We start from the raw sequence: 13,272 nt of genomic DNA, 5'->3' as shown, positions 1-13,272 counted from the left end.
ATTTAGTCCCAAAAGAAAAGCAGAAACACTATACTGGTATAACAAGATGTATCTTAAATACAAGAATGAACAGATGGAAAGATGTAATAAAGTACAGTAAAATGTTAGTAACAGAATATAAGTAGTGAACACCTTAAAATTCCTTCAACATTATTTTCAAAATTTCTCTTAACAAGAGCTGCCTGGGTGGCTCGGTCAGTTAAGCATCTGACTCCTGATCTCAGTTCAAGTCTTGATCTTAGGGTTGTGAGATTAGGCTCTGTGTTGGGCTCCATGGTGGGTGTGGGGCCTACTTAAAAAGAAAAAAAGAAGAAAAAAAACTTCTCTTAACAAAATATTGGGGAGAAAAAACACAACCTGGGTAAGTTACTGGACTTTGCTTAAGAAGAATCAAGTTCAAGTCATTTCTGAGACAAGAAAAATTCAGGCTTACTTCAGACTTCCCCACACAAACATTCAATGCTAGAAGACAATGAAACATGCTATCAAGTACTTAAGGAAAGGAGAAAAAGATCTATGAGTTTCAAGCACCAGTTTAAAATATAGGGATCAAGATAATATTTTAGAAGATGCAACAACTCAAGGAATGTTTTTTCTGTGAACGCTTCCTTAAATCATCATGAGAGGATAAACAACAATCAAATGATGCTACTTAAAATTGGGTTAAAATTTAAACACATGAAGATCATTAAAGAACATTAAGCTGAAATGAAAACATGGTATCAGAGAGATATGTGCACTTCCATGTTCACTCCAGCATTATCCACAACAGTGAACATTTGGAAACAACCTAAGTGTTCATCAACAAATGAATGGATAAAGATGTGGTATCTGTGTATGTATGTATCCATACACCACACAATGTGGTATACACAAACATATATACACTCAACTCATATACACAGACACACAATAGATTATTCAGCCACAATAAAATGAAACTCTACATTTCCAAGAACACGGATGGACTCTGAGGCATTAAAGCTCATTAAAATATGCCAAAGAAAGACAAATACTGCACAGAACTTAAACGTGAAATCTTAAAAAAAAAAAAAAAAAAATCACACTAATAGAAACAAAGGAGTAGAAAAGTGTTGTCAGGGGCAGGGAAGTGGAGTAAAAAGGGAAAGGTTGGTAAAGAGGAAAAGCTTTCACCTATAATAAAGCCTGAGGATTTAACGTATAATGTAGTGACTATAGTTGGTGACACTGTATTGTGTAATTAAGAATTAAGAGAGTAAAACTTGAATGTTCTACAACACCAGAGAAAATTAGCTTTTATACTAAAAAAATAATTAAGTTGGGCAGCCCCGGTGGCGCAGCGGTTTAGGGCCGCCTGCAGCCCAGGGCGTGATCCTGGAGACCCTGGATCAAGTCCCACGTCAGGCTCCCTGCATGGAGCCTGCTTCTCCCTCTGCCTGCGTCTGTGCCTCTCTATCTCTCTGTGTCTCTCATGAATAAATAATTATTTTTTAAAGGTTTTATTTAAGTTAATGTCATTAATCTAGACAAATCAGATGCAAAATAAAGTTGAGAGGAAAAGAGAACAAAGGAGGAATAAATTATGCTTATTTCCTTGTTGTTTTTTCCTTCAGTAATCAGGATCAAAAGATATTTAAAACCAATTTACTTCCACTACTTGATTTATCAGTACAAAGGCATATATATAAACACTGATGATATAAATGTAAAATTCCAGTGGTGAAAAGAGAAGACAGTAATAACAATATACCTAGCAGAGTTAATTTCATCTACTGAAAGCTTATAACTAAAGGAACAAAGATAATACAAAAATAACCATGTAGAAATTTCAGGAATTGTCTCCTACACTCCTACAATAATAACCATGTAGAAAATTCAGGAATTGTCTCCTACAAAAGGACCAAAAACAAAGGAAGAAGGAAAAAAGTAACCTGTAACAGTATAATGGGATTTGGATCTAGAAAGGATTAAATAAACATCAGTAAAGTACCAAAGTACAAGTATTAAAACATACTGGTGTATCAAAAAGAATTAAAATTTACAAAACCTCGCTAAGGTATATACATAAATATTCATTGAAGCATTGCTTTCACTAACAAACTGGGAAGAGACCTAGGTAGGTATCAGTCAACAGAAGAAGAGCTAAAGTAATTATTATATCCATTGAACAAAATATCATGCAACCGTTTAAAATATGAGGCAGTTCTGTAAGTATCTACTGTAGAAAGTAAAATAGCAAGGTAGAAAAAAGATAAATAGGAAATTTCTTGGTTATAAATACACATACATACTTAATGACATATTCGAGTTTACTTTTCATTAAGGGATATACAAAAGAAACTTAAAATACGGGGATCCCTGCATGGCTCAGTGGTTTGGTGCCTGCCTTTGGCTCAGGGCGTGATCCTGGAGTCCCAGGATCAAGTCCCACATCGAGCTCCCTGCATGAAGCCTGCTTCTCCCTCTGCCTGTGTCTGACTCTCTCTCTCTCTGTCTCTCATGAATAAATAAATAAAATCTTAAAAAAAAAAAAAAAAAGAAAGAAACTTAAAATACAGAAGAGACTGTAATTCCTACAAGAAAGCAGAAGGTAGAAGAAGATAGGAGTACACTTTCTCTGTACTATTTGAGTTTTCTATTTCCATAGGTCACCTGAAGAGTCCTGTTTCTGTTTCTGCACAGCCACAGAACAAAGATTACCTAAAGTCCCTCCTGCCATCTGAATAATCCCTTAAAAATGGTGTATGAACTATAAAATTGTAGAACAAAAGAAAGAAAATTGTAAATTAAAAAAAATTTTTGAACACTGAAAAAAATTGATCACCTGTAGTCTTTTGCTGAAATAAATACAAGATGTACTTTAGCACAAGTAAACCCAGAAGGAGGATACACTAAGTGATGTGCTTTTCTATTACAAACCGAAATATTGTCAACAAGGGTTATAAATAAACACACAAAAAGCAATGAAAAGATAAAAACTCAGGAGACATAACTTTACAAAATTATTCTGCTTCAAAAGTCAAGTCTTAGGGATGAGACAAATCTTCTAAGAGCTCAGAAGAGCTTTATGAGACCTGAAGAAATATTGCTCTTTGTCATCACTATATCCTCAAATACCTCAGTGTCTTCTACCAACTGACCTTAAAAAATACGTTATGTAATGACTGTTACAATACTGTCTGTCATCATCAACAAGTATCTTGTAGTACAAATGCTTCCATATTTAATCAATGTTATGTCCTAACCATGGCATGACTGTAGACAGTGGCAAAGTGCCCAGAAGGCTATAAGCAGAAAACAATGCATATATTGGACAGAAGTATGAGAGTAATCATGAAGCCTACGAAACGAAAACTTAAAAAATTTCCCAGTCGACTCTGATGTGTTAACAAATTTTAGAACCACAAAACCACCAGACTAAAGATCTCTCTTCCATCTCTAAGCAATGATTCTGTAACCTTATCTTTTTATAAAGCAATTTAAAATTTTCTGCTAGATAAGAGACTTAGTTTATCTTGAAACATATTATGTAATATAAATGAGCTCAATTTTCTTAGAAGAGTGAACTTGCAGAACAGGTAAGTTTACTGTCCAAATGAAACCAGAAATGTCTGACTAGTTTCTTTAGTTGTTGCACTGGATTTTGTTTAACTTATTTAGTTTCAGGGACAGTTATTTAATGACTTGATCATAAATGTTCAATAAATGTTTACTGAACAGAAAAACCAAATAAACAATCCTGGGCTTCTAGGAATTAAGAATCTATCAAAAGGATTTAAAAATGAACAATGATCATATTTTCACCTTTTAAAGAAATACTGGCTCTCGTATGAAGAACAGATTGGAAGAACCAAGATTAAATGACAGTCCAATAAGAAGACTACTGCAGAAACTTAGGTAAGCATCCCGGTGCCTTGATCTCTGGGGGTAGCCAAGACAATGTAGGTAAATGTTTACTGAAATGTTAAAAAAATTAAATAAAATAAAAAACAGCAAAATAGAGAGTAATCAAATGTTTATTTTAAGAAATACAAACTATTATGGATAGTTGAAAAAATGAGTGGCAGGAATAACCAGAAGAAATTATTTCGAGAATTACAGAACACAAAAGAAGCAAATAGATAATAAAGGCATAAAAAGAAACACAACAAGAGGATAAGAGGAAAAGCGAGCTTCTACATATATTTAAGTAGCTTATCAGGTTAGGTGTTTGACCAATGAATATGAGAATAAACGATCACCCATTAGGACTGCTCTGAAAAGTTCAGTTAGTTCTATCTCAAATGTTTAAAATATTCTTGCCAACTACAACAAATTCAATCCTCCTGAATCCCCATATCCGTCAGCATACATGAAATCTTTTTCATTCCTGCCGAAGAATATCCATATGTAATCTTTGGACAGACAGTATAATCTTATACAACCAGCATTTGTCTTAATTCTTCTTTCCATCAATCAAAATCTTTTAAGTTTTTAATTCCAGTGCAATATTAGTGTCAGGTATACACCAAAACAAAATCTTGATTAGGTGACTTTATCCCAAATCTACATACCAAAAATTACCCACTGTGCTTCTCTTTTTGCCAGCAAATCGTCTATCTTTACAAGCAAAATTTAAAAATCCTTTAATAACCTCTAAACAATACAACTTATATAGGTAAATCGTTTTTTCTTTTTAAACGCAGGGCTTGAATTCATAACCCTAAGATCAAGACCTGAGTTGAGATCAAGAGTCAGATGCTTAACCAAATGAGCCACCCAGGGACCCAAAAACTTATTTTAATAAGGGATTCTGAGATTGTTGGTTTATTAAAGGAAGTTCTTGGAAAAGGGAGATTTTTTTTCTAATAAAGTGAGAGTCCCAACTATCTCTAAACTCCTAACTGGCAACTTAAATAGTTAATAGGTAACACTGGGAAATATAAACTTAGCTTTAAGAAAAAAAAATCAGGGATGCCTGGGTGGCTCAGCGACTGAGCATCTGCCTTTGGCTCAGGGCATGATCCTGGGTCCAGGGATGGAGTCCCGCATTGGGCTCCCTACAAGGAGCTTGCTTCTCCCTCTGCCTATGTCTCTGCTTCTCTCTTGTGTCTCTCATGAATTAAAAAATAAAAAAAATTTTTAAAAATTAAAAACAGAGGAAAAAAACCATACCATATCTATTTGAAAGCCCATTTTGGGGGCACCTGGGTGGCTCAGTCAGTTAAGCGGCTGACTTTGGCTCATGGTCATGATCCCAGGGTTCTAGCATGGAGCCTTGTGAGAGGTTCTCTTCTCAGTGGGGAGTCTGCCTCTTCCCCCTACTCATGTTCGCTCTCTCTCAAATAAATAAAATAAAATAAAATAAAATCTTAAAAAAAAAAATTTTTTTTTACCTTGCCTCATTAGCATTAATTGGTGTTCGTGCCTGGCTGCTTCCATTTCTGCTTCTAGTTTCTCTTTGGCTTCTCTGATGTTTCTATCAACCTGCTCACGCTGCTGCTTTTCCATTTCATCAAGAGCCTTCCATCGGGATGCATATTCAAATTCAAATGTCCCAGGCTGAGCAAAACGTGGCGGCTGTTCTCTTTCCCTAAGTTCACATTTAAAAACACAGAAATATATGTTTAAAAGGCAAAACAATAAATAAGAATTACAAGAACAACCATTTACTAAGCAGTTGCAATGCTCATGGCACTGTGTCAGGCAAGTACTCTACATGTTTACCTCACGGCAATATTGTAATGCATGTTTTAATAGCCCTGAGTTAAGAGACAGCCCGAGGATGCCCACCCAACTAGTAAGAACAGAACCAAGACTCCAATGTAAGCAATCTGATTATTACAAGGTGCACTCCCCTAATTATCACCTTCAATGAGGCCTTTCTGATTTTCACTCAATTTTATGTAAGGCAATCTGCAACACATGAATCAAATACGCCCTAAATTAACCATCTAGAATCAAACTTTTCTTCTAAAAGGAGTAACCTGGGGATCCCTGGGTGGCGCAGCGGTTTGGCGCCTGCCTTTAGCCCAGGGCGCGATCCTGGAGACCCAGGATCGAATCCCACGTCAGGCTCCCGGTGCATGGAGCCTGCTTCTCCCTCTGCCTGTGTCTCTGCCTCTCTCTCTCTCTCTCTCTCTGATTATCATAAATAAATAAAAATTTTAAAAAAAAAAGAGTAACTTTTGGGCAGCCTGGGTGGCTCAGGGGTTTAGCACCGCCTTTGCCCCAGGGTGTGGTCTTGAAGACCTGGGATCAAGTCCCAGGTCGGACTCCCTACAGGGAGCCTGCTTCTCCCTCTGCCTGTGTCTCTGCCTCCCTCTGTGTGTGTCTCTTATGAATAAATAAATAAAAATAAATAATAAAAATAAAAGTAGTGACTTTCAGGGATAGTACTAAAAGCAGATAGCACATTGAGTATTACGTGCTAGGCAAATTGGCTATGCCAAAAAGCAAAGGCCTCATTTACAAATATATCTATTAATTGCTGTAACTCAAGTACCTAGCACAACATCTAGCAAAAACTATATACATTTAACATTTATTTCTTGAATGATCAGCAAACAACCAAAAAATTTTTTAAAAGATAATGACCTATGGATGTACTTGAAATGCAAAGAATTTTTTCAATTATTCTTGCCTATCACAACTTCTATTTAAAAATACTGGTAAATGGGGATCCCTCGGTGGCTCAGCGGTTTAGTGCCTGCCTTCGGCCCAGGATCAAGTCCCGCATCGGACTCCCTGCATGGAGCCTGCTTCTCCCTCTGCCTGTGTCTCTGCCTCTCCCTCTCTGTGTCTTTCATGAATAAATAAATAAAGTCTTAAAAAAATAAAATAAAATACTGGTAAGGGCAGCCTGAGTGGCTCAGCGGTTTAGTGCTGCCTTAGGCCCAGGGCATGATCCTGGAGACCCAGGATTGAGTCCCACGTCAGGCTCCCTGCATGGAGCCTGCTTCTCCATCTGCCTGTGTCTCTGCCTCTCTATCTCACATGAATAAATAAATAAAATCTTAAAAAAAAAATAAAATACTGGTAAAAATAGAATCCCTATCCCACCAATGTAAGTACAGATGCCTTGCAATCCTAAATTTTAACTTTTATTTTAGGGTGGAGAGGGAAAGATGGGTAGGTGAGACAAATGTGGGAGAGCCAGGGAGAGGTTGTCACAGAAGAAAAGATGTAGTAACAAGAAAGAGCTACAAAAATATTCAGAGGTATATTAGGAAAATCAAAGTTAATCATGATCTGGAATTCTATACCTAAAAAATAGATTTGGACTTTTTCTTTTTAAAACATTGACTGGAGGGGGATCCCTGGGTGGCTCAGTGGTTTGGCACCTGCCTTCAGCCCAGGGTGTGATCCTGGAGTCCCGGGATCAAGTCCCATGTCGGGCTCCCTGCATGGAGCCTGCTTCTCCCTCTGCCTGTGTCTCTGCCTCTCTGTGTGTGTCTCTGCCTCTCTCTGTGTGTCTCTCATGAATAAATAAATAAAATCTTTAAAAAAAAAAAAAACATTGACTGGAAAAGGCAAAGGAATGAGGGGAATCAACCACCTACTAATTTTTCTGGAAGAATATTTCTTAGTAATTCCTCAATCAGACTTGGGACTATAATCATAAATATTTTTTAAATCTTCCTTTTTCTCCAAGGGAAACACTAAAAACAATATGGATTTAAGGAGTTAGAATAAATTTGAATCATAGCTCCTATGCTTTGTGAATGAACATTCTCTTCTGAACATAACCTTTTAGCAGCAAAACTAGAAATATAACCAGATCTAGTAAGGTTTTCTGGGTAATTAAATCAGTATATAAACAAACACTCTTATATGCATATAAATTCCACTTTCTGTAACACCCTTAAAACTCTATTCTCTAATTCTTTTTTTTTTTTTTTTTTTAATTTTTATTTATTTATGATAGGCAGAGGGAGAAGCAGGCTCCATGCACCGGGAGCTTGACGTGGGACTCGATCCCGGGTTTCCAGGATCGCGCCCTGGGCCAAAGGCAGGCGCTAAACTGCTGCGCCACCCAGGGATCCCTATTCTCTAATTCTTAAATCCAAAAGTATGCTGTAGTTCAAATTTGTAATGGTAAACTATAACCACAAAAAAATGTCAAGTGACTAGGAAGTCATAGTAAGTCTTTGAAAAATAGCATTGTATGAGAAATTAAAATGGTTCTGAATTACAAGTGATGATATCACCAACCCTCTTCCTTTAATGTTTTTCATCGTCTATATACTAGAGTATTCCGGGACTCACTCCTTTGACATAGTTCTCTATCACATGTGGTAACTATAGCCCAGAGAACTCATCTAAATTCCAGATGTGAATCCAACTACTTACTTGACATCTTCACTTGGATGTTGAAAACTGTCTCAAACGTAACATGCCCAAAGTTCCTGAACTTCCTCCCCCAAAACTGCTCCTCCTACAGGATTCTCCAGACTGATCATTAGCAATTTCCAAATTTCCAGTTACTTTGGCCTACAACCATGTAATCATGCTTTCAACTCTCTCCCATATCCATCAACAAAATCCAAAGTCTATTTTCAAACTATATCCTGAACCTGACCACTTCTCATCATCAACACTGCAATCTCCACTTCAACAGGCTCCAAACTTACTATCTTCTCCAATTCTACTCTTGGTTCTTTATAAAATCTATTCTTAAAATAGCCAAAAAAAGCTATTGTTAAATTTAGGATTAAATCACTACTCTGGGGCAGCCTGGGTGGGCTCAGCGGTTTAATGCCGCCTTCAGCCCAGGGCGTGATCCTGGAGACCCGGGATCGAGTCCCGCATCGGGCTCCCTGCATGGAGCCTGTGTCTCTACCTCTCTCTGTCTCTCTCATGAATAAATAAATAAAATCTTTAAAAAATAAAAATAAATAAATCACTACTCTGCTCCTTCCTTTCTCATAAAATACAAAAACCAAGATATCAGCTTAATAACCAGCAAGGCACAACAATCTCCTCTCCTCCCAACATCCCTTATCTACTTCATCCCTGTTTCCTCTCCTTACTCACCATGCTCCAGCTAAACTGGCCTCTCTACTGTTCCTAGAACTTGCCAGAGTCTTCTCTCAAGGCCTTTATAGTTACTGTTTCCTCTACTGAGATCACTATTTTCTCTACTCCATCCTAATTCTGATCCTATACAGCTAGACAGCTAGCTTCCTCCCCTCTCCTTCAAGCTATAATTAAATCTTACCTTCTCAGTAGGGCTTCTCCAACCACCTGTACAAAGAACCACACTAAAAAAAAAAAAAAAAAAAAAAAAGAACCACACTACTCTGTTCCAAAGCATTCACTTTCCTGTATCTTTCTGCTATATTTATTTTACTAATTTTATTGGTTTTTTTTAAAGATTTATTTATTTATGATAGTCACAGAGAGAGAGAGAGAGAGAGAGGCAGAGACACAGGCAGAGGGAGAAGCAGGCTCCATGCCAAGGAGCCCGACATGGGACTCGATCCCGGGACTCCAGGATTGCGCCCTGAGCCAAAGGCAGGCGCTAAACCGCTGAGCCACCCAGGGATTCCCTTAATTTTATTGTTTAACCTCCTTACCACTCCTACATAGCACGAATTTCTGGCCTATTTTGTTCACTAGTTCATCTCCTACACCAGGCATAGAACAAGCACTCATATTTCTCATTTAAATTAACTACACAGAAAAAACATTCAACTGCACTAAAATCAAAGAATGCTAATTAAAATAACATGCATACTGGAGGGTATTATGCTGAGTGAAGTAAGCCAGTCGGAGAAGGACAAACATTATATGTTCTCATTCATTTGGGGAATATAAATAATAGTGAAAGGGAATATAAGGGAAGGGGGAAGAAATGTGTGGGAAATATCAGAAAGGGAGACAGAACGTAAAGACTGCTAACTCTGGGAAACGAACTAGGGGTGGTAGAAGGGGAGGAGGGCGGGGGGTGGGAGTGAATGGGTGACGGGCACTGGGGGTTATTCTGTATGTTAGTAAATTGAAAACCAATAAAAATTAATTAAAAATAAAATAAAATAACATGCATAAAATACCATTTTGAACATCGCCATCTTTTTGTCACAATAAACAAAAATACCTTTATACATACACCAAGGAGTGTAAATTTTGTAACATTTCTGGAAAACAATTTGTCAGTATTAATCAATTTTATATATGCATACATTTTGATCTAAGCCTTTACACCTTTTATTAGTTGGTTTTTTTAAAATAATAATTTTCACAATTTAATAGATGTTTTAATTTTTGGTTTCTTATTTCTTGTGTACTTCCACCACCAGAAATATAAGCACCAGGAAGGCAAAAACAGTTCCAAGTTTCACTGAGAGCACCTGGAACACTGCCTAACACAAAAGCACTCCAGTATCTGTTGAATTCATGCATGTAAATATATTAGTTTTATTTATTATAATGAACAAGTACCTGATTAAAAACAACACAATATATTCATGCAGCCAATTCATGTAAAAACATTTCCAGTATAGTGAGCAAAAAGCAACTGGTAAAAGAAGAATATACATTTTGAAAATAGACTATTTTTCAGGGCACCTGGATGGCTTGGCAAGTTAAGCGTCTGCCTTTGCCCAAGGTCTTGCCATGATCCCAGGGTCCTGGGATTGAGCCCCACTTTGGGCTCCCTGCTCATCAGGGAATCTACTTCTCCTCCACTCACTCCCCCTGGTTCATGCTCTCTCTCACTCACTCTTTCAAATAAATAAATAAAATCTTTTTTTAAAAAAAGGCTACTTTTCTTTTCTACCACCAAGAAGAGTACTTCCTGTCCTTACCCTAAATAACTAGGATCTCCCCTGCTTTACCCCTGCCAAGTCTCCTTTTAACTTATAGTACACCTAAAACATACTAAAATATTTTCATGATATCTAGATTATACTGTTTCTAACATAATTACTGATAGTCTCCATCCACCTACCTCCCACTGCCCAAGTTAATGTTCTACCCATATACAAAAGAATAGTATTCGATGTAGACCAACCAGGATAATATGTATCCTTGATAGCACATACCTAAAATATCTTTATTAAAAAAAAATAAAAATAAAAATAAAATATCTTTATTAATAAGTCTTACTTATGATATTGTTGAGTTTTCTGCATTAGCTTCTCTGGCAAGCCATCTTCATCATCAAACTGCTCCATAGGCTCCACAATGACTGGACGAGGTGTCCTGGGTTGATAAAAGCATAAGAGTTAATACAGTACCTGCAGCTAACATCACACTAGAAATTCTTTATAATAATTCCAAGATATATATGTGGGAAATTTCTCTCTTGAAAATAATGTCTTAGAAGTTACTATATATACTCTTAAAATCAGTCAATAAACATTTGCTGCACCAGATACAAATGAACATCAATGTCAATCAAAGATGCTTTTTAGAGCATCCTCCATTCAAGACGGCAGAGGAGCAAATCAACAACTCTGAATCTGCATAACCACTCTAGTTAACTTTTACGAATTATGAAGGAAAAGAATTAGTACCTAATTCACGTTTTATATATATGGAATCATCATCCCGATATCCCACCACCTCAAATTCCCACCTCCCAACTTTCCTGTGCCTAAACAGTCTTGTTAAGAAAAGCCTTTCTAAAACCTAAAATGGTATCTAAAACACATCAGCCAAGCAGCCAAGCAAAAGGAGAGGAACTAGGAGACACAAACATGTTCAAAGTGGAGGTTGAGCAGGGGAAATTAAGAGTGGGTGATGAAAGATTATGACTTGCAAATCCTCCTTCTTTACTACTTTCCTAAGTAAAACAAAAGGATGGGAAAGCTGAGGAAGACAAAATAGGGAAATGAAATAAATATCAGATAATATGAGGATACTAAAATTTCCTATTATTCACTAACTTTGCTTATAGGGCTTTTATAGCCAAGCACATGATTTTAAAGCTACACCACCAAAAGTAGTCGTGTGTGTTTTTTAACCATATATTTTCTTGTAGCTTAGACTGGACTCATTTCCAAAATGATGCAATAGTATTTTTACCATTTTTCGAAATAAGCAAATATCATGACTGGTGTGTTTTCAGTGATGAATGCACTGGATTCACTTTTGTGAAAGCGCATTTTGTGCCCTGTCCAAGGAATGGATCAGGGATGATCAGCTGGATGAGAAAGAAGCACACTAAGAATTTACAGATCTTGGGATGCCTGGGTGGCTCAGCGGCTGAGAGTCTGCCTTTGGCTCAGGGCATGATCCTGGGGTCTCTGGATCAAGTCCCACATCGGGCTCCCTGAATGGAGCCTGCTTCTCCCTCTGCCTGTGTCTCTACCTCTCTCTCTCTCTCTGTGTCTCTCATGGATGGATAAATAAAATCTAAAAAAATAATAAAAAAAAGAATTTACAGATTTTGTCAAACTTTGCGATAAACATCACAGTCATAGCTATGAATGTCGTCATTGCTATCATAGCAGTCACCTTCATGTCATCTGTAATAATACTCCTGAAAGGCCTGGCTGCCTAATCTAGTGGAGAAGAGGCTTTGGTTCCTCCTTCTCCTGCATGCCAACTGTCACACTCAGAAGATAGCACATTCATTTGGCAAGATCAAACTGGCATCTGTACATGAAGATTCATTATCCAGCTTTCTTATGATCCGTGCCTTCTACCAGAGCACCTCCTATCGTAGTTGTGTTTTGTTAACTATGTTAACTTTTTCAAATTATGTAAGCCTAACCAAAAATAAAAGATCTGTGCCTAAGTTAAAAATTTTTTTCCTTGCTATCAGTCTCTCAGCATTCAAATCATAGTAAATCTACTGCAGCAATAACACAAGAGCTAAGAAGTGAAGGGGCTTTCTGGATTCTAAAAGTTTCCCTATACAAATAAATGAAGATCCTGAGATCAACAGAAACTTTAAATCTTAAACTATTATTAAATATGATTACTAGGGCATCTGGGGGGCTCAGTTGGTTAAGCACCTGACTCTTGATTTCAGCTAAGGTCAGGATCTCAGGGTCACGGAATCAAGGACCATGATGGGCTCCACATTCAGCATGGAGTCTGCTGCTCCTCTCTACTCCTCCCCTCCTACTCGCCCAACCTCTCTTGCTCTCATAAATAACTTTTTAAAAAAAGAGAAAGAAAATCATGAAAAATGATTATTAAAAATTATTCCTAAAAGGCACCTGGCTGGCTCAGTTGGTGGAGAAGGCAACTTTTGATCTCAGGGTTGTGAGTTTGAGCCCCTGCTAGGTACAAAGATTACTTAAAAATAAAATCTTTATTTAAAACAAAATTATTCTTGGGCACCGGGGTTGCTCAGTG

General features: G+C 37.2%; 1 protein-coding gene across 16 annotated transcripts in view; it reads right to left on the bottom strand.

Annotated features, from left to right (window-relative positions):
* Positions 1 to 13,272, bottom strand: part of PSPC1 (paraspeckle component 1) — a 112,104-nt gene that overhangs the window by 74,009 nt on the left and 24,823 nt on the right. For all 16 annotated transcript variants that reach the window (XM_049101098.1, XM_049101099.1, XM_049101100.1 and 13 more), the window contains exons 3-4: positions 11,071 to 11,166; positions 5,358 to 5,554 (exon numbers count right to left, since the gene is read on the bottom strand). In XM_049101098.1, the coding sequence (XP_048957055.1) occupies positions 5,358 to 5,554; positions 11,071 to 11,166 (293 nt within the window). The remainder of the gene's footprint in view (positions 1 to 5,357; positions 5,555 to 11,070; positions 11,167 to 13,272) is intronic.

The sequence above is a fragment of the Canis lupus genome, chromosome 25 (assembly GCF_003254725.2).
Source record: "Canis lupus dingo isolate Sandy chromosome 25, ASM325472v2, whole genome shotgun sequence".
NCBI lineage: Eukaryota > Metazoa > Chordata > Mammalia > Carnivora > Canidae > Canis > Canis lupus.
The sequence above is the reverse complement of the archived record's forward strand: the minus strand, read 5'-3'. Positions and strand labels throughout refer to the sequence as shown.